At 46.9% G+C, this 24,751-nt stretch overlaps 1 protein-coding gene across 1 annotated transcript; it reads left to right on the top strand.

The window, feature by feature from the left end:
* Positions 1 to 318: 318 nt before the first annotated feature.
* On the top strand, positions 319 to 23,318 carry ST6GALNAC1 (ST6 N-acetylgalactosaminide alpha-2,6-sialyltransferase 1). Its single transcript, XM_048818195.2, has 9 exons — positions 319 to 449; positions 5,675 to 6,224; positions 14,837 to 15,005; positions 15,780 to 15,951; positions 16,584 to 16,719; positions 18,337 to 18,440; positions 19,455 to 19,544; positions 22,007 to 22,106; positions 23,135 to 23,318. The coding sequence occupies exons 1-9, from the start codon at positions 319 to 321 to the stop codon at positions 23,303 to 23,305; spliced, it is 1,623 nt and encodes a 540-aa protein (XP_048674152.2). The 3' UTR covers positions 23,306 to 23,318.
* Positions 23,319 to 24,751: the final 1,433 nt, after the last annotated feature.

Below are 24,751 nucleotides of genomic sequence, written 5' to 3'. Positions count from 1 at the left end.
TCAACCATCAAGAAACATTGGCAAAGCAAGTTTGAACAATAGGTGTTTGCCCACGGACCGGCCAAGCCCACAGAATCCTCACAAGGCTGCTACAGTGTTGGCATGGAAAAAACAAAAACCAAAAAACCAACACCCAGCCTTCTGTTCTGGCAGAGAAAGCTCAGCATGCAGAATTTATTACCATCCCTGCATGCTGGGACAGGGGGTGTGCACCTACCGGCCAGGGATATCTAAGGAGTCACACGGCCTGCTTGTTCATTGTGCAGTACACCTGTAGCAGGGAAGGGGAACAGCTCCAGTCCTGCCTAAAGCGAGGCCATGCGATCTCTCCGGAGGAGATTTGTGAAGGTGCCCCGGTTGATCTTCTGGCCCATTTTTGTGACAGTCTTTCTGTTCCTTGTTGTCTCTTTTAGCTCCTTCTTCGGCTTTTCAGAAAAATGTCTTCACAGGTAAGAGATCCAGCTCCTTCTAAGACAAACTATCCAGGTAATGTACTCTCTCCAATCTCTCTAGCTCTAAGTGTGAAATCTTTTATATACTGACAGGTTTCAGAGTAGCAGCCATGTTAGTCTGTATTCGCAAAAAGAAAAGGAGTACTTGTGACACCTTAGAGACTAACAAATTTATTAGAGCATAAGCTTTCGTGAGCTACAGCTCTTGCATCCGATGAAGTGAGCTGTAGCTCACGAAAGCTTATGCTCTAATAAATTTGTTAGTCTCTAAGGTGCCACAAGTACTCCTTTTCTTTTATATACTGATGTGTGCGTGTACACACCCAAAACCTTGCGCTAGAAAGCAAGATCTGAGTAATATTGGTACAAGAAAGATGGTACATTATGTATATCATCATGTCTCTTGACTATAGATATCTAAATATTAAATTAAAACATTATTTATATCAAAAATACTGCAGATATTCCATTAATACAATTGTTATTTATGCATAAAATATATTTAATGTTTTCTAAAACCTCTAATTCAGGACTTGTCTAATCTAGGGAAATTTGCATCAAAGCAAACCCTTAATGCAAACACTTTGCACTCATGCAAAGTAGGGAATCAATATACAGGTAGTGCAAATTTCCTTAATCTAAACAAGCACGCAGACTACATTTCAAGGGCTAAAGTACCATCCAAGCCAACTCTGCCACTCTCCAAATTCAGTTCTTTTCGGGAGCCAGGGAAAGAACCCTGCCTCTGTGCAGAATGAGATGCAAAGAGCCCCTTTAGGTTTGGGGCAGCTGAATCATAACATTTGCTCTGCAAACTGATTTGATTTGGAGTTTGAGCCAAAATCATACTGGTAATCTCTCAAACAAACAAACAAACAAAGGAAAGTATGATTCAGAATCAAGGCACTCATATAATGCAAATAATGATATTATAGAAAGTAACCCAGCAGTACAGTTGTAGGATCCTTCCCAAAGGAACTGTTCCATGCAGCTTAACCCACCAAGATCTGTCCTCACTGTGGAAGTGAAGAGGTATTGGGTTAAGTTCAATGACTGGGGCTAGGAAGTTTGTTCAGTATAACCTAAGGTGTGAATTTAAACTGACCTCATTATAACCCTCCATGTGGACACTCTTATTCCAGAGTAAGTATGGCTTTGTTTGGTTTACCTTAAAACCCATAAGCAAGATAAACTAAACCAAAAAAACCCACTTTTATTTCTTTTCTTTAGATTTCAGATGATAAAAAGACTCCTGTCCAAGGGCTCAAGCTGCCAAATATAATCTTAGCAGCATTAAAATAATCATCCCAACAGGAAATCAACTCCACAGTCACCGCCTGAAACTCCTTTCCACCCCTGCATCCCTATGGGATGCAAACCCTCAGCCCTCTCCAACTCTCCTATCAAACAGATGGTTTATGTTGGAACAACTGTATCCTCATGGAAGTTATACTGGTAAAATTATATTGATTTCAGTTCACACCTTAGTTTATACCAAAAAACTTTCCTATGTGGACAAGGCTTGTCTGTCACTTTCGAAAGCATGCAGACAACAGTGGATTTTCTAAAGAAAAACTTAAACATTTTGGCTCTGATTTTTTGGCTGGGCATCACCCCAGCCTTCATTACTGCAGGTGGAAATAATGGCACTTACAGCTGTATCCATTTAAAGACCTAATTACCTGGTTGTATCTGTAAATCAGGCAGTGGGGCTTCCAAATGGATGTAATTATGCTCACACTGTATTGGAGGCTATTTCTGAAAATGTAGGCATTTAATACTATGTATTTCAAACCTTTAAAAAATGTAACCCCTCTAAAATTCCTGGGGACTTGCTGATGTGTCCCTTTGCCTGTTGCATGTCAAATGACGTGTGTACGAAGCCATTGGATTGACGAGCCAAAAGACAGAAGCATTCTGCACTAGTATCTGACATACGACCCAGGTAGTTATTACCTGTATACAGTAAAGCCTCATGGAACAACGTTTCCTTAAAACCAATATATCTTTAAAAGCAAATGTCAGTGTATAGTTTGCAAATCCCATGTCCGCACCAGTGCAGAGATCAATGGATCAGTGCTCTGCACAGATGTTGTGGAGTCCCCCTGCATAGCCTCTCCATGACATGACACCCCATGTGAACCGTGGAACTACCATGGTAACTTAGCTTTCTGAGCCTTGTAGTCCTGCATTGTGGGGGCCAGGATTAGCCCCATTTTAATCTTCCATTTCAGGAGCTCAAAGCACTTTGCAAACACGTTGCAAAAATCTCGGATGGTCAAAAAACAGAAAGTCATTTTTGTTTCATTTGTTGGTTTTCCTGTTTACTTTTCATTTGTCCAAAAAAAAAAATGTTTTGGCTTTTTAAGGGTTTTTAAGGATCTCGAGGGAGGAGGGGGTTTTAGAGAACATGTGTGGGGGGAGAACCCTCACTTTTTTTTCCACTTAAAAGGGGTGGGGAATAAAAATGTGTGAGAAAGTAACACTGTTAACTGTGAGGGAATCTTCCAAAAATAAAAACGAAAACTGTTATGCATTTTTAAAAACCCACAAATTTTCATTTTGATCATTTTTCTTCAAAAACCACAAAAGGACCCCTGACTTCAAGTGGTTTCCATCATCAACAGGGTTTCCAGTTTGGTTCAATGCCACTCGGCACCCCCACAGTACAAATTGTTCCAGCGCCCCTGACCACTGCCCTAATGCAAACTTGATGTGGGTTGTGCCAAGGTGACCTTGTTAGAGTCCATCTCTGCCTTCCTTCCAGGATGCCAGCCATGTGCCCTGTTGCAGGGTACTGCAATGTGCGGTATATGTAGCTAACTGCTATGGGGTTTTTTATTGCATACTGCAGTTCCAGTGTGTGCTGGTAAATGACAGATGAGCACACCATGCACTCTGGCTGCCTTCCTGCAGGAGGGTGCAGTAGGCAAGCGCCTCTGCACGGTGGGTAGCTACAGGAGGCGTTACACCTCTGAGGCGCATTGGGCTTCCCCCAGGAAGTCAGTGGAGCTTTGCCAATTCACATGAGCTGAAAACGTGGCCTGCTATCTTTACATCCACCCGCTCAGCTGCCTCGATGCCGCTAAGTCCGTAGGACTTCAGGCCATTCATTGGTCAGCATCAGGAACTGCGGGTCTTCTTAGACTCTAGATGCCAGTAAGTTCCAACCTGCTTCCCAGGGACCTGCTAACAGTGGCTAGGGCAAAAGCTGAACCCTGCCAGAGGACTCCAGGCCTGGAACTTGACTGGCAGAATGCTGGAGGTCCTGGCTGGTCCACAGGTTCTACATAAACCCAGCACAGGAACAGGAAGTTGTCCATGCAGCTGAGAGTCACCCTATTCTGGATTGGGTGCCTCCCGCTCCTGCTCCCGTGGCTTGGCTTCCTGGCATTCCAACGTGGCTTGACTCCTGGTGTCTGACTTGTGGTTCCGATCTCAGTTTGCCTCCTGCCTCTGACCCAGCCTGACTCTGGTTACCGATTCATGGTTCTGATCTCAACTTTGTCTCCTGCTTCTGATATCCCAGTATCCTGACATGACCAACTGTTGACTCCTGTCTCATGACTGTGGACCCTGGCTCTGACCACTAGGTCTGGCTGTCCATGAGCCGGCTGTGACAGTCAATCTGGAGTGAAACTGAAACTGCAGGAAGAGGCAGACCCATGCTGTGGAGCCAGCAGCCTGAAGCCCATTTGTGTGAAAGATGAAACTTTGTGACTTTGAAGCTGCTTTGCCCCATTGCTTGCAGGTGGCTGGAGATCCCTTGTATGACAAGCCCATCCAGCTGCTGCTACTCCCTGCCCTGGGCTGACACAGCATTTATAGTACACATGCAAGACGGGTTTTCACTTGTAATCCCCAAAGGGCAGGATTTGGTGCTGTGTCTTCATCCCCTTTTGTTGTTTTCCTTCTGCCTTGCTGCTATTGCCCACTAACATTCCATTGAGCTCACTGGGAGGCTGGGATGTACCTGGTCACATTGGGACTGATTGCTAGAGCCCTGCAAATCGGGGGCTATCCGCATCCGTGTACCTTGTTTGCGGATCGCATGCGAATATACATTTTGGCTCTACTGATGATTCTCTTTAAAACAAGCATTTATCTGTGCTCTGCACCAGCTCAGTAGAGGTCCCTAGTCACTGCAGTCTGCAAGGAAGGAGCAGTCCCTGTTCTCTGAATCAGACTGCTGTGCGTTCCATACTTCGGAAATGCAGACTGCATAGAAAGTGACGTTTAAACTACAGGAACAAATCTCACCTCATTCTGACCTTACCTTACTCGAATCACTTCCTTGTGTCCCTGATTTTGGCTCTGGGTCACACAAGGAGCTTCATCCTGCCATGTCTTAAGCACCATCCCCTCCTATTGACTTCAGTATGAGTAGGGGACATCCAGCGTTGCAGAATTGGGCCATAGTGCCCCCACATTTGCACCTTGTTCGGTCAAGCGGTGTGTAGCTAGTATCCCTGCAGCCCGCACAGAAGTCTTTCTAGACATCAGACGACCTCTTCCCAACATCGTGCTTGTTCTTCTAAGTATTGAAAAGCTGCGGTACCAACAGTATAGTGAGCAATCTAGTCCATGGATGCCAAATCTGGACCAGGAGTCAGACCCATTCTGGCCGGGAATTGTGAGGTGCATCAGCATTACTCAGCAAGAATGCGAGCTGGAGAGCAAGTGGGCTACAGGTATAGTGTTTGTCCAGTATCCTGAATAAAGGTTTTGCTCTGCTTACTACACCATAGTCCTGTCTCTTTCATGTGGGATGTGTCAGTGTCCTAGGATGATTGTCATGGATTGTGCCTAGCTGCAAATAGGTTCCTCCCTTCCTCTACATTGATTTCCAGCTACGGTCATTAATATTTCAAAAACCACCTGTGTAATAGTCTGAATTACGTATGATTGATTTCATAGGCGGAGGGGGGCAAATCACATGATTTCATATCTGATGGGTCCAAGATGCTGAATAACCATTTTATGGCTAAATCACAAACAAGATCAAGTTCAGGCAGGTGTCCTTTGAGCAAAGCATAATGACAATTCCCTGCAGAAACTCAATGAAGGTTATAAAAGTGGAGCCCTAGAGAGGGCAATTGCTATACTCACTAGTGTCATAAAATGCTTGGAGGGTAAGATAGCCATTAATGTGGTGGAGGGGATAGAGGGGGCTTCATTCGACTGGTATAGTGGTATATTTGCCTTTTTTTTATTACATTTAGGCCACTCATTTATTTGCAACATGCCAAAGAAATGCCAGAAAGAGACATCCAACAGAGCAAGCTCCACACTGTGCCCACTGAAGGGGATTCCTCGAGCCAGCTAAATGTGATACTGGGCACAGACAGCAATAGGCTGGAGCAAGATATGGTTAAGAGAATGGCGTCAGATAAAGGAGAGGCCACGGAGGAGCAAGCAGAGGATAAGAATGTAATATCAGCATCCAATAAGATGCAAACTCAGGATAAGAGTGCCCCACCAGCACCCAAGGGGAAGGAAGCCAATGCAAAGACCATAGCCCAAGACCAAGCAAAACCAAAACCAAAAAAGGCCCCTGTGTCAACTAAGCCCGGTGCGCTGAGACCCACTACAAAAGGCAAGGTTCATCCCAGCCTCCCGATGCAGAACATAGCCCCTCCCACAATGCAGAATGTCACGACTCAGGCTCCTACAGTGGCAGAAAAGAGAAGGCTGAGGATTGCCGATTTCAAGTCCGAGCCTCGGTGGGATTTTGAGGACCGCTATATCTTGGACAGTTCAGCCCCACAGTCGGTAAGGGATTACTATGTGTTCTGGCCACGTATACAGCTGGATGGTCTCCTATAAATCTACCTCCTTGTTAGCCTCCACATTAGTTTTTCCAAGTCACCTATTTTCATGGATTTCTTGATTAGCCTCTGGCATGGACAGGTAGCTACATGCAAAGGAGCTGCCCCGAGCTCAAATGAAGGAGGCATGTGTGGATTGTAAGGCAGGACGGAATTTGGCCTTTCATTCAAAACAATGAAGTTTAATATATAACTTTTGAGATATATATATCACCTTAGCACATCTTGCCCAGCCCAACCCTGGGATTAGCCTCTGACACAGGCCAATTGTATATATTTAGGAGGGGCAGTCCTTATTTTGCTGCAAAAAAAAAAAGAGAGAGAAAGAAATCCTTCCCCCCCATCCCTCTTCTATCCCACCAGAAATAAATCCCTCTGCCCCAGCGTACTGCCTGGTGGATCCCTGTTTTCCCACTCCGGCTGCGGCTGGGAGCCCCGGGGCCTTTAAATCACCCCCGGAGCTCCCAGCTGCAGAGGCGGCTGGGAGTCCTGGGGCTCAGGGGAGATTTAAAGGGCCCGGAGCTCTGCTGCTGTGGTGGTGGCGGCTGGAGCCCTGGGCCCTTTAAATCCTCCCTGCAGCGGCAGGAGCCCCGGGTCCTTTAAATTGCTGCCCAAGCCCGGCTGCCGGAGCCCCGGGGTAGTGGTGGCAGGGCTAGGGTGGTGCTTTACAGGGCCCGGGGCTCCGGCCACTGCAGGGAGCCCTGGGCCCTTTAAATCGCCAGCCTGGGGAAGCCGGTCCGGTCCGGCACACCATACTGGACCATACCAGCTTACTTTCACCTCTGGATGAGGGAAACAAAAGGTTACACATAAAACAAAATCATAGAGACAAAACTTAACAGGCTAACCTCCTGTCTAAAGAAGTCTTATCTCACCCAAAGTCTACTGCAATGTTTCCAACCAAATCTGGTTGTGATCACATTTTCATGAATGTAAATGCACTGCCCATTTACTTTCTAGGTGCAGGATGCTGGGGTGTCTTTTTTGTTCCCCAAATATAGTCCAGCAAACCTTTGAAGCATATCTCCATATAAGGTTCTCTTCCCCCACTGTGTTTTCCTTTCTGAAATTCTTATAATCTTTCAGCATAGACAGGGGATGGGAGACCCACTGTGAATGAGACAGTACTTAATTTACTTTTCAACAGCGAACCCAGTGAATCAACATCCCTTGTCTGACAAAAAGCCTGCTTGTCAGCTCCGCCTTGATCCAGACTTTAAAACATATTTTCAGTACATGTACATAACTCCAACAGTATCTGTACATACATGTCACAATGATATGAATGACCAGTAAGAACTCCCATGACATTCTTCGGGGAACCAGAATGAACATACCAGAATCAGGATCCTGTAACCCGCCTTGCCAGTTGTTATTAAGGGGTTCTTGGATCACAAATGGATCCCCAAATGAAAGTATTAACTTTGTCCCCATAGAAATCACGGTGCCCACTGCTCCAATGCAGCCCCCTCTGGGGTGGAGAGCAGCGGCTGGCAGACCAGCACAAAGTGACACTGGGTAGCAGGTTATGACAGTGTTATACCAATAAAATAAAAACCAGCAGGATCTTATTAAAGGGAAAAAGGCAAAATACCACATTTATTGTGAATACAGAAAGAATCATAGTAAGCAGTTAGTTCTAGTTATAACATTCCATTCAATCTCATATTTATTCACACATTCATTCATACAAACACACACACACACACAGGTTCTGCAAGGCTGTTATCATAGTTACCAGCCTTAGAGTTGCTCATGCCAAGCCACTGGCCAGGTGGCCTGGACATGAGGAGGGAGCAGGGCCTTGTCAGATGCTCATCTGATGCTCCTGGAAGTTGGTTTGCAGAATCAGACCCCAAAGTTCTCACTTTTTAGAGTCTATTTTTATAGGAATTTCTTCCTATGCCAGTCTATGGGAATTGCTTCATCATGCTGTTGCTGAATCAATCGCAGATAGCACATTCCTGACGGCTCCAAGATGTTATCTTGTTCTTTGGTTCTCCCATTCTTGAGGCTGTTGGGTGGATTCCAGTCTGCCCTCCGGGGGGTCCTCTGGTTATTTCCACTTGACGCCTTCTTCAGCCGATGGACACTGGATTCTTAGGCTGGCACCTCCCTGATCATTCACTTATTATCCACACCAAGCATCCATCCACATCCATCCTCTATCTCTATTTTAATCACAATTGTTAATACGACAAAAGGGCGGAGAGTCTCTGGGTGCTGTTTCTGTTGTTAGAGTATTGCTTTGAGTCTCTCTCTCTGTGAATTGCTTTGAGAACAGACTCTGTCTTAGAATGTACTAACACAATTAGCAGCTTGCAAGTTTCACACATAGAGGGAGAGAAACAGTACCAAAAACCAAGAGACCTCTTAATTAGTAATACCCTGGAATTTAAACTATGGGGAATCAAACTCATTTGCGATTGTAATACAGAACTTCTTTAATATGATTCAACATAATCCCCCTTTTGACACTAAGATTTATAATTGTCAGTGTCACTTTCTATGTAGCCTATTCAAGAGAAAGTACTGTGAGGCAATTTGAGTTTGTGATTCCAATTCATGCCACATACATGATCTTAGTGATGTATCTTTACTACAAGGTTCTGGGGCAACAGGCAAGGTGAGGCACACCCACTTTTGAGGAGTCCATTCGGTACAACCTCTAGTGTCCAATAGCTTCCTTCCCTCCCCAGCCCACTGGCTCAAGGTCCAGGGTAGCCAGAAGGATCCCATGTGTAATATGGGGAGTGGGTTAACCTTCAATACCTTTGCCTCCAGGGACTGTTAGTGTGCAATTTTGACAACAATTTCTCCCATTAACAAGTCTGGTTTACAATACTGGAAACATATTGCATCCATTCATATTGATAAGTGTCAAACAATGATCTCTTTCTTTTTTAACAAATGCATCAAACCCTTAATATTTCCCAATATGACCCAGAACATTTTGTGTTCCAAAGTAGCTAGTGCAAGTATCTGCATTTCAGTGCATCCCATAGCTATGGCTGTGTAGTTTCCTATTTCTAATAATTTTTTTTCTTATGGATAAGCCATGTGGTAGTATTGAGCCATTGCCAGAGATTCCACTGCGCTTTTAAGTTGCCCAAACCAATTTGGACCAAGTCTACATTGGCATGTACTTGTTTTTGTATCAGGTTGTCCTGTAGTTGAGCCAGGGAGTTTAATTTGTTTTTAATAGTTTCCAAATCTACTGAGTTGGCAAGTCCTGCTCCTGCTCCGAACCCGCCTAGCATGGTATCCATAACGTCTCTTTTAGTTCTGGGGTGAGGGGTATCTGGAGGGGACAGTTTATGTGTCTTTATCCAGGCTAACAGTATGGGGAGAGAAAAAGGCATACACTTGGGCTCTACTTTTGATACATTTAGTCGTGTCCAATCCATGTCAATTCTTACTTTTACCAGCAGGGGGCTCACCAAGGCTTTTACTGGGGTAGTCTGGGTTTTAAATAACGCTGGTTTTGCCATTTGTACCGGGGTGTTTCTTATAAACACATATTCTTTTTCCCAAGGCCATTCACACCCATCTGGGAATGTCATTGCATGTGTGTAACTTGGGCAGTAGACTACAATTACGGTTACAAGGTCCCCGGATTTTATAAACCCCTCCCATATATAAGGGAGCGAGGGGTAGTCTGAAAATATGGTGGTATCTCCCACATATCCTGCCGTCCGTACCCCCACCATCCAATGTTTTTTCCTTCCTGCGGCGACTGAGATATTTACTTGTAGCCCCAGTTCCCCTTCTCCAATATATACATGTGTTTCCCCTAAAGTTGTTAATGTGAGATTAGTTTTTAAATCAACCCATCTTAAGTGAATGTCTGTCTCTTGTGGTGGAAGCCATGGTGTGTTGTTGGCTTGTGCATGTATTAGTAAGGCAGTGAGAATTGATTTACCTTGTCCCATGTATCCCGGAGCATGGATATCATTGTTATTGATGGGCGTGGAAGCGCCTGAGTGTTGTGTTTTCACCACTGTAAGTAGGGTTAACGCTTTGATCCAGAACGGGGGCTGCCGCGTCTGTTGTGGCTCTGGTTTCCATCTCCTTGGAGGCATTGTTTTGCCCTTTTGATAAGGATCAGAGCTGGCGGTTTTAAGCAGCAGTCTTTCGTGCCTGCAGGAATGAAAAATAAACGCACCACGTCTGCAGATCCTGGTTCACAACTGTTATCAGGGTGTTGTGTCTGAAAATACAATTACAGTGTGAGAGGATTAAGTCATGAGAACAGCTTGAGTTGTGAAACGTGAACCCATTTTAATTTCCCATTCTTGTCTATGCGATAAATGAGAGGGCTGAGGCGATCAACTATGGAGTAAGGTCCAGTCCACTTCGACTCTAGTGTGTGATCCCTTTTGCCCAGCCTTAAGTACATTACCTGATCCCCATGGCTCCCATCGTGGCAGATATGACACAAGTTATCCAAAAAGTACAAGCCACCTCCAGGTACTTTTCAGTTATAGATCTGGCTAACTGTTTCTTTGCAATACCCTTACACTGGTAACTATGATAACAACCTTGCAGAACCTGTGTGTGTGTGTGTTTGTATGAATGAATGTGTGAATAAATATGAGATTGAATGGAATGTTATAACTAGAACTAACTGCTTACTATGATTCTTTCTGTATTCACAATAAATGTGGTATTTTGCCTTTTTCCCTTTAATAAGATCCTGCTGGTTTTTATTTTATTGGTATAACAACAGGAAGTTAAGGACACTTTATTCAGCTAAAACTACACAAAATTTCACTAGGCAGAACTTAATTGCTCACGTTGGATTTTGGCCAGCACAGGGGGGATGACATCCCCAGAGTCTTTTACAAAAAGTGTCAGGGGATCTTTAATGAACACATGTCAGGACCTCAAATTTTAGATTTCAAGTGGGTTCTAGCCCACGAAAGCTTATGCCCAAATAAATTTGTTAGTCTCTGAGGTGCCACAAGGACTGCTCGTCATTTTTCCCCAAAATATGATCCATCACTCAGCCCCTAAGGATGTATAGATTCCGATAGTGAGTCTCAGGGGAGAAGCAGTGCTTGTTACTGACTCACCATCTCCTGCACATCTTGCTTCACTGGGTTTTCCCCTAGAAATCATCCACCCACCTATTATGCCACGCTGGCCCTGTGTGAATTTAGGAGCTGTGACAAGCTCTAAACCTAGAGCAGTGTAATGAAGCTGCCGGCAGAGAAGGAAAGACCTGAGTCGCTAGAGGCCAAACTGCTAGATGTTAAACAACACTTTGCTGTTGATACAGTATTTGTATGAATGGCAGCAGGCCTATAGGAACATCCTGCACTGTTCTCTTCGCTGCACTCATAAAAACCGAGCAAATAGAATTAGGTGTGTCCTCGTTAGCACAAGAGAGGAGACTGGCAGCGCTTGCCCACACAGCGCAGAGTTTCCTCTGTTGGCGAAGCAGGGTCAAGTGGGACTTTGCCCTCCGTCCTTCCTGCTTTGCCATTGCTGGGCTCAGAGGGTTGCGGATGCCTTCCAGGCCTCTGCCAGACCATTAGTCTTCATTTGCAGCTTTCAAAGCTATTCAGGAAATCCACCTGTGCACAGAGGCGGCTAGTAGCTGGAACCTGCTGGAACCCACACACCTTCTGCTTGTGGTGTTGTCTCATCTAGTGGCACCGAGACCATTTAAAGAGAGAGATCACATGAGTCGGCTCTACAGCCTTAGCTAAGAGTGAGTTAGCTTTTAGCTCATGCGGTAGAGGCTCATGCACTAAGCTCCCAAGGCCCCACGTTCGATCCCGCCGCCGACTGGGGTCTGTCGGGGTTACACTGGCACACACCGTGGTTGTCCCCATTGCCTTCAGTATTCACCAGGCTGGAGTCTGATCTCGGTGGAAGGCAGTGGAGTTTCTCAGAATGTACAGCTGAAATCAATGGGAGCTGTGGGTGCTTAGCACCACTGAAAGTCCAGCTCATACTGGTTCAATGTCTCTGTTTCCCCAGCTGTAACATGACTTAATACTCATCTAACTCAAGAAGAAGGAGGCTCTGGTGATTATAGCCATTAAATGAGGGTAGCGCTCAGGAGCCCTGGGTTCTATGCCTAGCTTTGCCACAGACTTTCAGTGTGACCCTGGGCAAGTCACTTCACCTCTCTTTCTCATCTGTAAAATGGGGATAATAATTCTTCCTTTCTCCCACTCTTGGCTATCTTGACTAGTTAGATTGTAAGCTCTTTGGGGTCAGGGGTTGCCTGATTGTGTGTTAGTGGCACTGATCTCTAGGTGCTACCTTAATACAAATAACAATAACTCACATTAGTGGAGTGAGGCCATAGTGCTAGTGAAATTATCTGAGGAGCCTTGGACAGTAGATGCTGTCAGCGTGCAGAACCAGGGATGAAAATCTCACAGACACAGAACTCTCCAGGCAGCCACCCAATCCAGTTTTTGCCCTATGTTCATGTGATGGTTGAGTAACAGACTCACCTTCTGTGTGGAGGGGCCACAAAAGGGGACGTGTAACTCCAGCCAACCCATGGATTAGACTGACCACATCTCCCTTGTGGTTTGTTGACCTACCACTGGGTGGCAGAGGTGGGAGTCTCATGGATCCGAAGGCGACTGGCTGTGAGCGTCTGGCTGTGAGCGTCTGTGGCCCCTCCATGAGCTTTCCAAAGAACGCCTGCAGCGTTCACAGTCAAGGGTATGTCGCAATGATTTCCCTGCGTATCTGAAAAGTGCTGATGAGCATGAATGCAGGGGAGGCTTGAGCAGCTGCCCTACAAGCATTAAGGTGCCTTTAACTAGCGCACTGCCTTGTGCAGAGTTTAGTTAATCTTCCAGTCAATGCTATAGCCTCAGAACTCAACCCACTGTGTACTGCAGTAATCCTTGACTAGGCTGTAAAGCTTCAGGGATGTGGAGCTGCACACGGAAGCTTGGGGCTTAAAGCCAACTTGCTGCAGGAAGTAACTAGATTTTGGGAAGTTTCTTCCTGCCAATCAGCACTCACTTTGCTGAGCTGCCCAAAGTGCAGCCTAAAGGGGTGATGTGGCTTGTGAGATTTGCTACAATGCCGGCCTAAGGCAGCCTCCTAAGCCCAGGGCCCTAACTTGCTGGAAAGGAGGAATTGAGCTGGGTGTAGGCGGGATCAAACCAGGGAACCGCTGAAGCTTAGGGTTACCATATTTGAACATTAAAAAATGAAGACACTCCCCCCAGCCCCACCCTAATGCCACTCCTTCCCCGCCCCCATTCCAACCCCTTCCCTAAAGTCCCCACTCCAACTCCGCCCCCTCCCTGCCCATTGGACCCCTTCCCCAAATCCCCGCCCCGGCCCCACCTCCTCCCCTGAGTGCACTGCATTCCCCCTCCTCCCTCCACCCTCCCAGCCATGCGAATCAGCTGTTTCGCGGTGCAAGCGCTGGGAGCGAGGGGGGAAAAGCGGGCACTCTCTCAAGTGATCAACATTCACTTTCTTTCTTGAATGATCAACATTCACTCTCTTTCTTGAATGATCAACTCTTCTTTGGGGAAAAATAATAATGGCAAAATCCTGGACGTTTTTAGATATTTAAAAATTCCTCCCGGACGGCAATTTAAGAACCAAAAAGCTGGACATGTCCGGGAAAATACAGACGTATGGTAACCCTACTGAAGCTAAATGCATGAGCCTCTACTGCATGAGCTAAAAGCCATGTGGCCCTTAGCTAAGGCTGTAGAGCAGACTCATTAATCTGTAAGTGGTCTCGGTGCCACTAGAGGGGACCCAACACCACACTCAGGAGGTGTGTGGGTTACATAAGGAAGGGCTGGCCTGCAAGTTGCATGAGATGCAACTTCTGAAAGAGCAGTGCTGCAAACAGCCATATAGTCAGCTTGTGCTCAAGATCAGCCAGGCCACAGCTGCTCTTTGCCTGTAACGGTAGGGGAGGATTGAACTGATCAGGTGCAGGGTTCTGTTGCTACTGCACGCAAACAGGTGACTCCTGGTCATTGCAAGTAGAAGCACACTGAAGGGAGTGATGCTTTTATCTTCAGTTTTTAAAACGGGTTAATTCAGAGCTGACAGCTGCCTGCACTGTGGGAAGAGATGCAGAAAGTAGGGAGGCATGTAACCCAGTGGAAGCAGCTGTAAAGGGATGTGCACCACGGTGACTGATTGGGAGGCTGAAGTGGGGAGTGGCTCCAAGGAAAGGAGGTGTGGTTAGGGCCTGGGCAGATATGCACATTGAGAGCTCGTGCAAGGGGACGTCCAGCTGTGCATGGCATGAGCTCTGTGTCGAGGAGCATAAGGCCACGGAGGCCTCATTCAGGGCAGGGGGCAGCAAGCCCATTCAGCAAGACCTGGTCAGCCACTGCATCATAAAACCATAATGGCATTTTTCCGAGACAAGCACAAGTGCCCCTGGGTGGGTGGGTATTCTAGCTCACCCTGCGTCTGGAAGACTTTGGCTCTTAGCTGCTGCAGCATGAAGGCCCTAGCTCAGTCCCTGATGTGGCGGCCAAGATGGTGGCCATCATGTAACCCTAGTCTGCTTCCTTGCAACCCTGTCTTCTGTGCTTCCAGCGCTGCCCCGATGCCGTGAGGGCCAAAGCCACCAAGTCTGCCTGGCTGAGGGACCTTTTCCTGCCCAACATCACGCTCTTCATAGACAGGAGACACTTCAATCACAGCGAGTGGGAACGTCTGGAGCATTTCAAACCACCGTTCGGCTTTATGGAGATGAATTACTCATGTGAGTCCGGCAGGGGATGGTGGGCTGGGCTGGGCCTGCTCCCTCCCTGATGCTCACAAGGTGCCCTCTCCCTACTTGAAGTGCAGGGACAGAACTTCCGAGCTGGGACACACCCTCATTGGGCAAACACTGGTTCCTCCTGCTGGGACAGGGAGGTGTCTTCCACTTCTTTGTCAGTTCCTGGAGCAGGCTAGTCCCCTCCATCAGCTCCCAATTTTGTGCTGATTCTGAGGCATGGGCCCTAATTCACCACTGCATTACTCCCATATAACCCCACTGAAGGCATGGCATTTCACTGAAGTCAAACAAGAGCAATGCAGTGGTGAATCGGGCCCATGGTTTCTTTTCATTGCAAAGACTATGGTGTTTTTTTGATGGCTCCTTTAGTTGAGGGACTCTTGAAGTAAATAGTGTATTTAGTATCCAAGAAGTTATGGGCAAGTATACCAATAGGCAAGGCAGCAGCAGCCATGCTAGTTAGGATAACAGTTAGGTGAGCTGTCAGCCCTCATGCTCCAGGCCATAAACTGATTGCCAGTTGGGGTCAGGAAGGAATTTCCCTCCATGGTGTATTGTTGCCTTCCAAAGATGTGGAGGTGTGGCCTCTGGAGCATCCCATGTGGCCGCTGTTAGAGACAGGATAACAAGCTAGACAGCCCACAGGCTGGTTCACATATGGCACTTTCTCTGTGATCCCTTCCCAGCCTGAGAGCTCTCCCAAAATGCCCCATTCACTCATCCTCCTTGATGGAAAACCACCTGTCTGTGTTTCAGTGGTGAAGGAGGTCATAACGATGCTGCCACCCAACCCCTACCAGCAGGTCCTCCTGGCCAACAACACCAGGCAGAGGCCGACCTGTATCAGCTGTGCCGTGGTGGGGAATGGTGGGATATTAAACAACTCTGGAATGGGCCAGGAGATCGACTCCCATGACTACGTGTTCCGGTAAGAGATGCAGCTTCCTGTTACTTTCCTTTCTCCATCATGCACTTTTCTTTATCCCCCCACTTCCTTCTACACCCGTCTACTGCCTTTACAGAGATGATCCCACAAAAAAACTCCAGAGCCATGTTTTAACCATGTTTCCAAATCATTGCTACTGGCCTGCAAAGTCCAAGGCTAAATAACCTTTGTGCTCAACATTATTCAAACCTCCCTGGTCTGTAGTTCAGACTGGAAATCTCATAGGGACGGGCTTTATTATGCTATTCCCAGGTCGTCTTATTTCTGGCTGGGACAAAAAAGTATAGCTGTGGCTGTGGTATTGTATCACTTCCAGTGCCACACTGGGACCCACAAGTGCAGAGATTGCAAGTGAAAATGTGGGTGGGAGTCCAAAACAAAGTGCGAACAGCATGTTTCTGAGCCTCAGGGAAGGTTCCATCTGGATTCATTTCCCGCTGTGGCTGTCCACCCCAGAGTGTGAGGTGGTTCCTAGATGGCTCAGGTTCAATGGTAGTTTTGGCTCAAGGTTATTTTGGCCAAACCAGTTCCCCCAGTCCTGCTGTGAATGCCAGCCCAGTGATTCAACCAATACGCTGCTGACTTTGCAATTCTGTTTGATTTTTCTGGCCCAGGGTGAGTGGGGCCGTGATCAAAGGTTACGAAAAAGACGTGGGAACAAAAACGTCCTTCTATGGATTCACAGCCTTCTCCTTGGTGGCCTCTGTTGTGACGCTGGGGAGCAAATTCAGCAAGATCCCAATGGGAAAAGTAAGTCAGGCACGTGACGTGTGTACACGTGCCCTTGGCAAGGTGCTGCTTTGCCTGTGGCCTGCGTTTCTGATCCTGACCCATGTGAAGGGCAACAGGGCAGAGGTAGCATCTGAGGTCACAGCAGAGTTAGCCCAGGTCTGGACGCCTGGGTCTGGGAACCCGAGTTAGCCCAGTCAAGTGTCCACACTGGCAAGGGACACTTGAGTCATTCCAAGTAGCTATGGCCAAACTGGTGCTTCACTAGCCCAACTTAGGTGTGAGGGTACAGATCTACAAAGGTATTTAGGGCCCTATCTCCCACTGAGTGAGGCACCTTGGAGGAGCTGGGCTTAGGAGTGCTGGGGGGGTAGCCCAGGGTTCTGAGCACTGCACTAAGCTGTGTCACTCTAGTTGTTTTGCAGTGTGCTGTGGAAATGCTCTGAGCCAGCCAACACAGTAAAGCAAAGTACCCCTGGCTTGCTACGCTCCTCACTTCCATGGCCTCTGTCCCGGCCGGTAGCACGGCATGGATCCAACTCAAGACCGTGACCTGTTCCAGCTGTTGGCATTAATGCAACTCCATTCTGCCCTATATCACTCCAAGGTAGAGGCTTTTGGCCTGCAGCCACCTTGTGCTGTGATTTTTGTCAGCTCCCTTAGTTGAGCGGAGATGGGTTGGGTCAATACTTGGATGGCAAGTCTTCATGGAACGCTCAAGTGCTGTAGAGAAGCTATGTTGGATCGCTCTTCCGTCTGAGTCAGCCATGACCTGGCATGGTGGTAGGGTGCCATGCGATACTGGATGTGCCTCTTTGGGAGGAGACATCATACTGAGGCCCTGACCATCTGTGGTCATTAAACATCTATTTACATTTATTTTGGCAAGAGCTAGGCACTAATCCCAGTGTCGTGCCCGGATTATGTTTCATCTACTTATCCACCCACCTGCAATTTCAGTTTGAAATAGTGTTCTTCACTTCCTATTCTAAAGCACTAGGCAGTGTTGTTGTAGGCTGCTAAACAGCTACTGTAATTAATCCCAGAGGTGGATGATGTGATCTGTGTTCATAGCTGATCACTGTATAGCGGTTTGGGCACCTTCGAGATGAAATATGCCATACAGGTGTGAGATCACATTACTGAATTTTGCTCTGATGTCTGGGTTACTGGGGAAAATCCAGTGGAAGCTGTGGGGTGGAAGTTGGCCTTGGATCACTTTTCAGTTCAATTGAATCTAATTTTTTCTAACTGACTTGAGAGGTTGTCAGTCTGGGGGTTGGGAACAGACATCGGGGTCATGACTGGAGCTGAGTGAACAATTGATTTTTCAGTTCTGTGGCCAAACTGAAAAATCTCCCCAAAAACTAGTTTCAGGTCGACCTGAAACAATTTTTGTTCATTTTCTCTTGGGGTGGTTTTTACTGTTTTTTGTTTGTTTGTTCTTTATAATAAATCTAGCTACATTTCTAAATGAAACATTGTTTTAAAATGTTTCCAGGGGATATAATTAGCAACAGGTGACCTTGGCTCTGTGCCCAAGAATCATAGCGCATCTGGGCTCTTGTTTGCTATTAATTGTTAATGCTCATCTCCCTCTCATGTCAGCCACTAACTCTTCCTTGGTGGGTTTTCTAGGAGATCAAGTACCTTCACTTCCTGGAGGGCACGAGGGATTTTGAGTGGCTGAAGGCTCTCCTGCTGAACAAGAACGTCAGGAAGGGATTTTTGGATGAGTATGGGTAAAACAGGCTGCCATATACCCTGTCCTTGAATAGTGAAGCTTGCTGCAGCCTCACCTCCGTTTGTGCAGAGCTGCATGAAAAATTCCCCTTGTAATTTCATTTGGAGAAGTCAGACTTCCCATCTGCTCCTTTGTGCATTGCTGCAGGAACGGCGGTCACATGCTGCCCCTGAAGTGGCTGCATGTTAGTGATGGGTGTCTGAATGCTGCAGCTGTACATCAGTAGCTTGTAAAAGACTTTGTGATTCTCCTGAATGAAATGTGCTGTTTAGAGCTGCGTGAAGTTTTTCAACTGAAACTTTTTTCCAGCAAAAAAACTGCAGATTTGGGTCAACCAAAATATTTCCCAAGTTTGTGCAGATTTGGGCAAATTGTTTTGGTTGAGGAAAAACCAAAAAAGGAAAAATCTGAAAACGTGGAAACATTTATTTCATGTTTTTTGACATTTTCAAAATGAAACGTTTTGACTTTTTGATTTGAATTCACCTTTAACCATATTCATTTATTTATTTTAACTTAAAGGGGGAAAATATCTCAACATCAACATGAACCATTTCCTTCTGGGTCAATCTACACATTTTATTCAACCCCAAACTAGTATTTTTATAATTTTTTTGATGCATTGAAAATTCTAAAACAAATTCAGTTTCAGTTTGACACTATCTGAATTTTTTCTTTGAGCTTTTCAGAGCTGCCGGTGACATGAAAAACCCATTATGGGCACATCTTTATTGTTGTTATTTTTTCCTTTATCCCCCATTGAGGGATCAGGGCCCCATTGTTTTAATTCCTGTACACACATGCCATGAAAAGATGGCCCCTGCCCCAAATTGTTTATATTATAAAGCTACAAGAAGGTGAAGATTTTGCGTTGTTCTGGGAAATGCTCCAGAATAAGTTAGCATAATTTCTGTCTGTTTCATCTCTTAGCAGCGTGCATGATGGGGCCTGATTATTTTCACAAAGTGAAATGTGTGGTTAGAGCACTCACCTATTTCCATCCCTTCCCTAGACCCAGACCACGGGACAGATTCAGAAAGGATTTCAATCTGGACAATTATCTGGTCATTCACCCTGATTTCCTCAGATACATGAAAAACAGGTCAGTAGCAGGGGGTTATTTGTCAGACTGTCTCTGAAAGGCTGCTTGCTGGATTCTGTCTTCTTCATTCTTTCATCCCCGCCCTCTGCCTCACAATCCCAATCATATAGCGGGTGAAATTGACTCCCATACAGAGAGCAAACACAAGTAATACTTAAGCAGAACTTCAGTGTCGTCTAGCCCTCATGCTGACCCTCTACCAAGGAGTGGATTTCACCCATAAGAAGCTGAGAGGCGGAGAGGGAATGACTACAGGGCAGTTTGCTTTTCAACATACAAGAGAAAAGAGTATTGAATTTGGCCCATCAGAACAAATTAATGCCCTGATCCTGCCAATGGATCAGTGTAGGTGGAACCCCTGCATCCACGCAGAGTTCCTCTGAAGTCAAATTGCAGGATCAGGGCCAAATTGTCTGGTGTCCTGCTTTTGACAGAGGCCAGTGCTAGATATTTCAATAGAAACCATAAACCCCCTAAAATGAACTTTCTTCCTGACCCCACCAGCATTCTGTGTCCTGAAGGATGAGGATGGATAGTTTTTTATTACTACGCTAGCTAGTGTGATTGCCACTGCTATACTTTTATAATTGTCTAATCTTTTTTAGAAACCTACAAAGTGATTTGCCGTGGTAACGTCCACACGTAGCAGGTTCCATGTGTAGGAAAAACTACTTCCTTTGCCCCCCCCTTCAAAACATGTTGCCTTTCAATTCCTTTGAGTACCCACCTGTGCTTAGATCCTGGGAAGGCAAACTGCAGCCCAAATGGACCATCCTTTATTTTACAGACATCAGCCATAGCTCCTCTGACTCTGCTCCTTTCCAAGCTAAAGAGTGCTAGAACTTTATTGTTTCCTATCTCGTGTCTCTGATCAATGCATCATTACACAAAACACACAGGGCCCCCAACAGCTTTCATTCCCCTTCTCTGAGCCTCTTCTACAACTGCTCTTTGCGTCCTACAAGTGGATAGGATCATGGGATACCTGACCAGTGCAACGCCCCGTAAATGCTATCCAGGAGACTCCCTATGTATGTGTGTGCATCATACCGTCATGGATGAGATCAACTTTAGACACCAGCCCCACAAAGCCAGTATTTCTGATGGATGGGGCACCATTGTTGCAGCCATGTGTGGCAGTCCCATGTTGTTTTCAGAGGTGGTACTTCCTGATGAGACTCCATGCATCATGGAGCTATTCATTCACTCAATCTTCAGGACAAACACCCCACCCCTCTGTGCGGGGAAAGGACGGTAAGTCCTGTTAGGCACCTGGGGGAGTAATTCTGAGATCTATAGAAGCACATAGTGAGCCCAGAGTCAGGATGAGTCAAGGCTTGTTGGAGTGCACAGTAGCAAATTAATCACAGGGCCCATGCTCAGGGGCACTGGTCAACTGGGGGCCCCCAGAAAAAATCCACTGCCCAGAACTTGGGCGGCCAGGCAGGTGGGGAAGCCCCCATGTCCTGACCCTGCTCCCCAGCAGAAGCCGCGGGATGCAGGAAGACCCAGCACACCCCACTCCGACCCCATCCCTGGTAGCAGGTGTGGGACAGCAGGGGAAGACCCAGTACCCGCACACCCCGCCCCCGAGTTTGTCCCTGGCAGAAGCAACAGGGTGGCAGGGGAAACTCCCATGCCCGACCCACACTCCAGCAGAAGTGCCAGGCAGGTGGGGCAGGAGAAGCCACAGTGCCCCAACCCTGGTCCTGCCGCAGAAGCACGGGGAGTGGAGGGGGAAGCCCCAGCATCCGGATCCTTGCTGCGGCCCTGATGTGGCACAGGGACAGAGCTTCTCTGGTCTTGGGGCCACGTGATGGGGAGGGCAAAAAGGAGTAAACGGGTTGGGGGCCACAGTGGGGGGGGGGCAGAATCCGGGGGACCCTGGGTGGGTCAGGGATGGGGCCCAGGGGAAGAGGCACAAAAGGGTGGGGGTCATGGGGGGGACTGTAGGTGGAAGGGGTGGGGAGAGGGCCACCCACTTACTCTGCCTCAGGGCCCCAGGAAACCGTAATCTGCCTCTGGGAGTGCAGCATCTCAGAGGGGTGGAGGTGCATGTGGGTGAGAGAGCCCCCCCAACTTTCCAGCTGTCTGGCCTGATTTTGTGGTTGGACCAAATCAGTGCTTAATTTGTAATGAAAGAGGTCCTGGGGCTCAAGCAATTTTTGTACTTTCATAACTGAAGCGGCAAGCCCAGAGGTGCCGGGGCTATGAACTGCCAAGCCTAGATGTGCCAAGGCTCAGCCCTGGCAAGCCCTGGCACAAATTAAGCACTGGACCAAACCTGAATCAAAGGTTGGCTGACCCTTATCTCAATGTTGAAATGCTCACCATACTGTGGGTAGCACTGGCCTTCAGAATGTGTGCATCATGAATCAGACACAGGGGGAGGGACAGGCTGCCTCCCCAATCAAACCATCACACCTGGAGACCATGCTCCTCCTCCTTATGTCCTGCTGCAGGTTTCTGAGATCCGAAAGTCTGGATAAGTCCTACTGGGCACTATACAGACCCACCACAGGGGCCTTCTTACTGCTGACTGCCCTCCATCTCTGTGACCGGGTAAGGACTCCAGAGGGCTACTGATCCCCACCACACTGCCTGGGATGGGCAAAAGGCAGTGTCCCGTAGTTCCTAGCTGGTGAGAGGGAGCTTGTATGGTGGATTGAGCATGGGGCTGGTAGCCAGGAACTCCATTCTAATCCAGCTCTGCCACCGAATTCTTCTCTGGGCTTGGGTTAGTCATTTAGGGCCTGGTTTTCAAAAACACTGAGCACCTGCAGCTCCTGTGGGCTTCCTTTGGGGTTGTGAGTGCTCAGCACTAAGGAAAATCAGGGGCCCTTAACTTTGCCATTTCTCCATCTGAAAAATGGGTATTATAAGCTTCATAAACAATGAGAGTTTGGACTCTGAAAACTGAGTGAGGAACTCACAATGGGGCCTAATAATAAAAATGTATGGGATAGGTGCTTCTTGCAAAACAGACCTGTCTGTCAAACCTAGGATTTTACTCCTTGAAGATTTAAGTCTCCTGATTATATTGTCTCAGGAAGATCATATTCCTGAAAGACCCATGGGAAAGGCACTCAGCCTCTGGGTATGCTCAAGGACGGGGGAAGGAATGGGATGAAGGGGCATGGTACGAGTCATGCATCAGCACCTGGGTTGGCCAGTTAAGGAACTACATTGCAGACTGACCTGGTGGCAGACAGTCTAAGTGTCCCAGTGACTTGGGGACAAGACAAATGGCAAAAACACCCCTATGGGTTAAGAAGACCTGACCTGATCCTCCTCTTGTGCAGCTGGGAGCGTAACTCCCCTGACTTCCAAGGCATTGGTGTGAGAGCAGAAGGACAATCTTTGGAGTGAAAGTTCCTAGCTTGGTCTGGCTGGAACCCTACATACAACAATCTGGGAGGCAAACTGCCCCTTGCCCCAGCTGTAGGGACCCCACACTTACCTCTCCATTTGGAAGCAGCTCCCCTCTCTGATAGCCATGCCCTCCAAGCTCTGTTTCCCCCACCCCTCCAGCCCCGGACTTCCACATTTCTGAAGCCCTCTAACCCATTGGACTCTTCTGGCTTTTCCAGGTGAGCGCCTATGGCTTCATCACAGATGGCTACCAGAAGTATTCGGATCACTATTATGACAAGGAGCGGAAACGTCTGATCTTCTACACCAATCATGACTTCGATCTGGAGCGAAGGGTGTGGAAAAAACTCCACGATGCAAATGTCATGAAACTCTACCAGCGATCCTGACCTGGGGCCAAAGGGACATTGGTTGGAGAGTTTGACCCTCTCTGGCAAAAGGGTCATATGGGAAAGAAACTTGAAAGGCAGGGGTGCATCCTGACTTCAAGTCATATTCTACTTCTTTTCATGAAGGTATGTTAATTCTTTGGCACGGAAATCTTCTGTCTCAGGGCGTTGGTTCCAGTAATATGCACCCCATGCACCTCGGCAAAAGGCCAGGAAAGAAGCACTAAGCAAACAGCAAGGACCTTCCCATCTCAGACCACACATGTAGCTGGTGCAGGGCTGATTGTTACTCTAGGGGCTACAAAAGCCATTGTCAGTTCTTTGGTTTGCAGCGCTGTCATTGGGAGAGAGGATTCCAAGTTGGAGGGATCTTGAATGTTTCCATCTAGAAGCCTTTTGCTAGCAGCAGACACATCTATGGAGTTCGGAACTGGCATTCAGCTGGGTTTCTTGGGAGAGGTGCAGCAGTCATTGGGGACAGGGAGTCTGCTTGGACTGCTGTGGTGAGCCCCAATTGCATGGTGCATCAGGAGTCCCATTTAACACCTGCTTGAGCCCACAGAATAACCATTGCCCTGCTCCCCACTCTTCTGCTGCAGCTCATGTGTCCCCATCCATCCCTCTGAGTAATTGGTGGGAGATTGTTTTGGGGAGGGGGATTTGTTCCTGAGCTCAGCCCAAGTCGATCCAGCCCTGATTGTCCCACTCTGGTTTAGCTCTTTTTTGCCTGTGTGCAATTAGACTGCTCCCATCGAAATGGGGCTAGTTTTTTTCCAGGCGGTTACCAATATGGTCTAATGGTTAGTGCTTGGGAATTTGGCACCAGGACTCCAGGGTTCAATTCCTGATTCTGCCTTGTGATCTTGAGAAAGTCACATATCCTTTCTTTGCCTTGGTTTATAGTCAGTAAAATGGGTATAAAAAGGTTTTCTTTCTTAAGGGACTTGTGACTAGGGCTGCATCAATAACTGACTTTTTGGTTTGCTGGCCGAAAATTGTTTTGGTTTGACCTGAAACAAAAATATTTTTTTCAGCAAACTGAAAAAAGTGAAAAAAAAACATTTTATTTCAGGTTGAAAAAATGTTCCCATCAACCCAGCAATAAATATTGTGTTTCATTTTTGAGTTTAACCTTTAAAAACATGAAGTAAAATTCTAAATGAAAAGTTGTTTTGAACTGAAAAAATCTGTTTCTGTTTTGGGGGACTTTTTTGTTTGTTTTTGCTTTTTTAGACCAAAACAATTTGGTGAATTTGACACGAATTTGCGAAATGTTTCAGTTGACCTAAACCTGCATTTTTTTTTTAGCAAAGAAAAGTTTCAGCCCAAAGATTTTGCCCAGCTCTACTTACGAGGCTGAATTAGCAGAATAGCTCTGGGAGCTCCTCTGGCAGAAGATCCTAGAGAATGACGCTGTATTATCAATATAATACTCTTAGCTCTAGA

This window comes from Caretta caretta, chromosome 14 (genome assembly GCF_965140235.1).
Source record: "Caretta caretta isolate rCarCar2 chromosome 14, rCarCar1.hap1, whole genome shotgun sequence".
Lineage (NCBI taxonomy): Eukaryota > Metazoa > Chordata > Testudines > Cheloniidae > Caretta > Caretta caretta.
The sequence above is the reverse complement of the archived record's forward strand: the minus strand, read 5'-3'. Positions and strand labels throughout refer to the sequence as shown.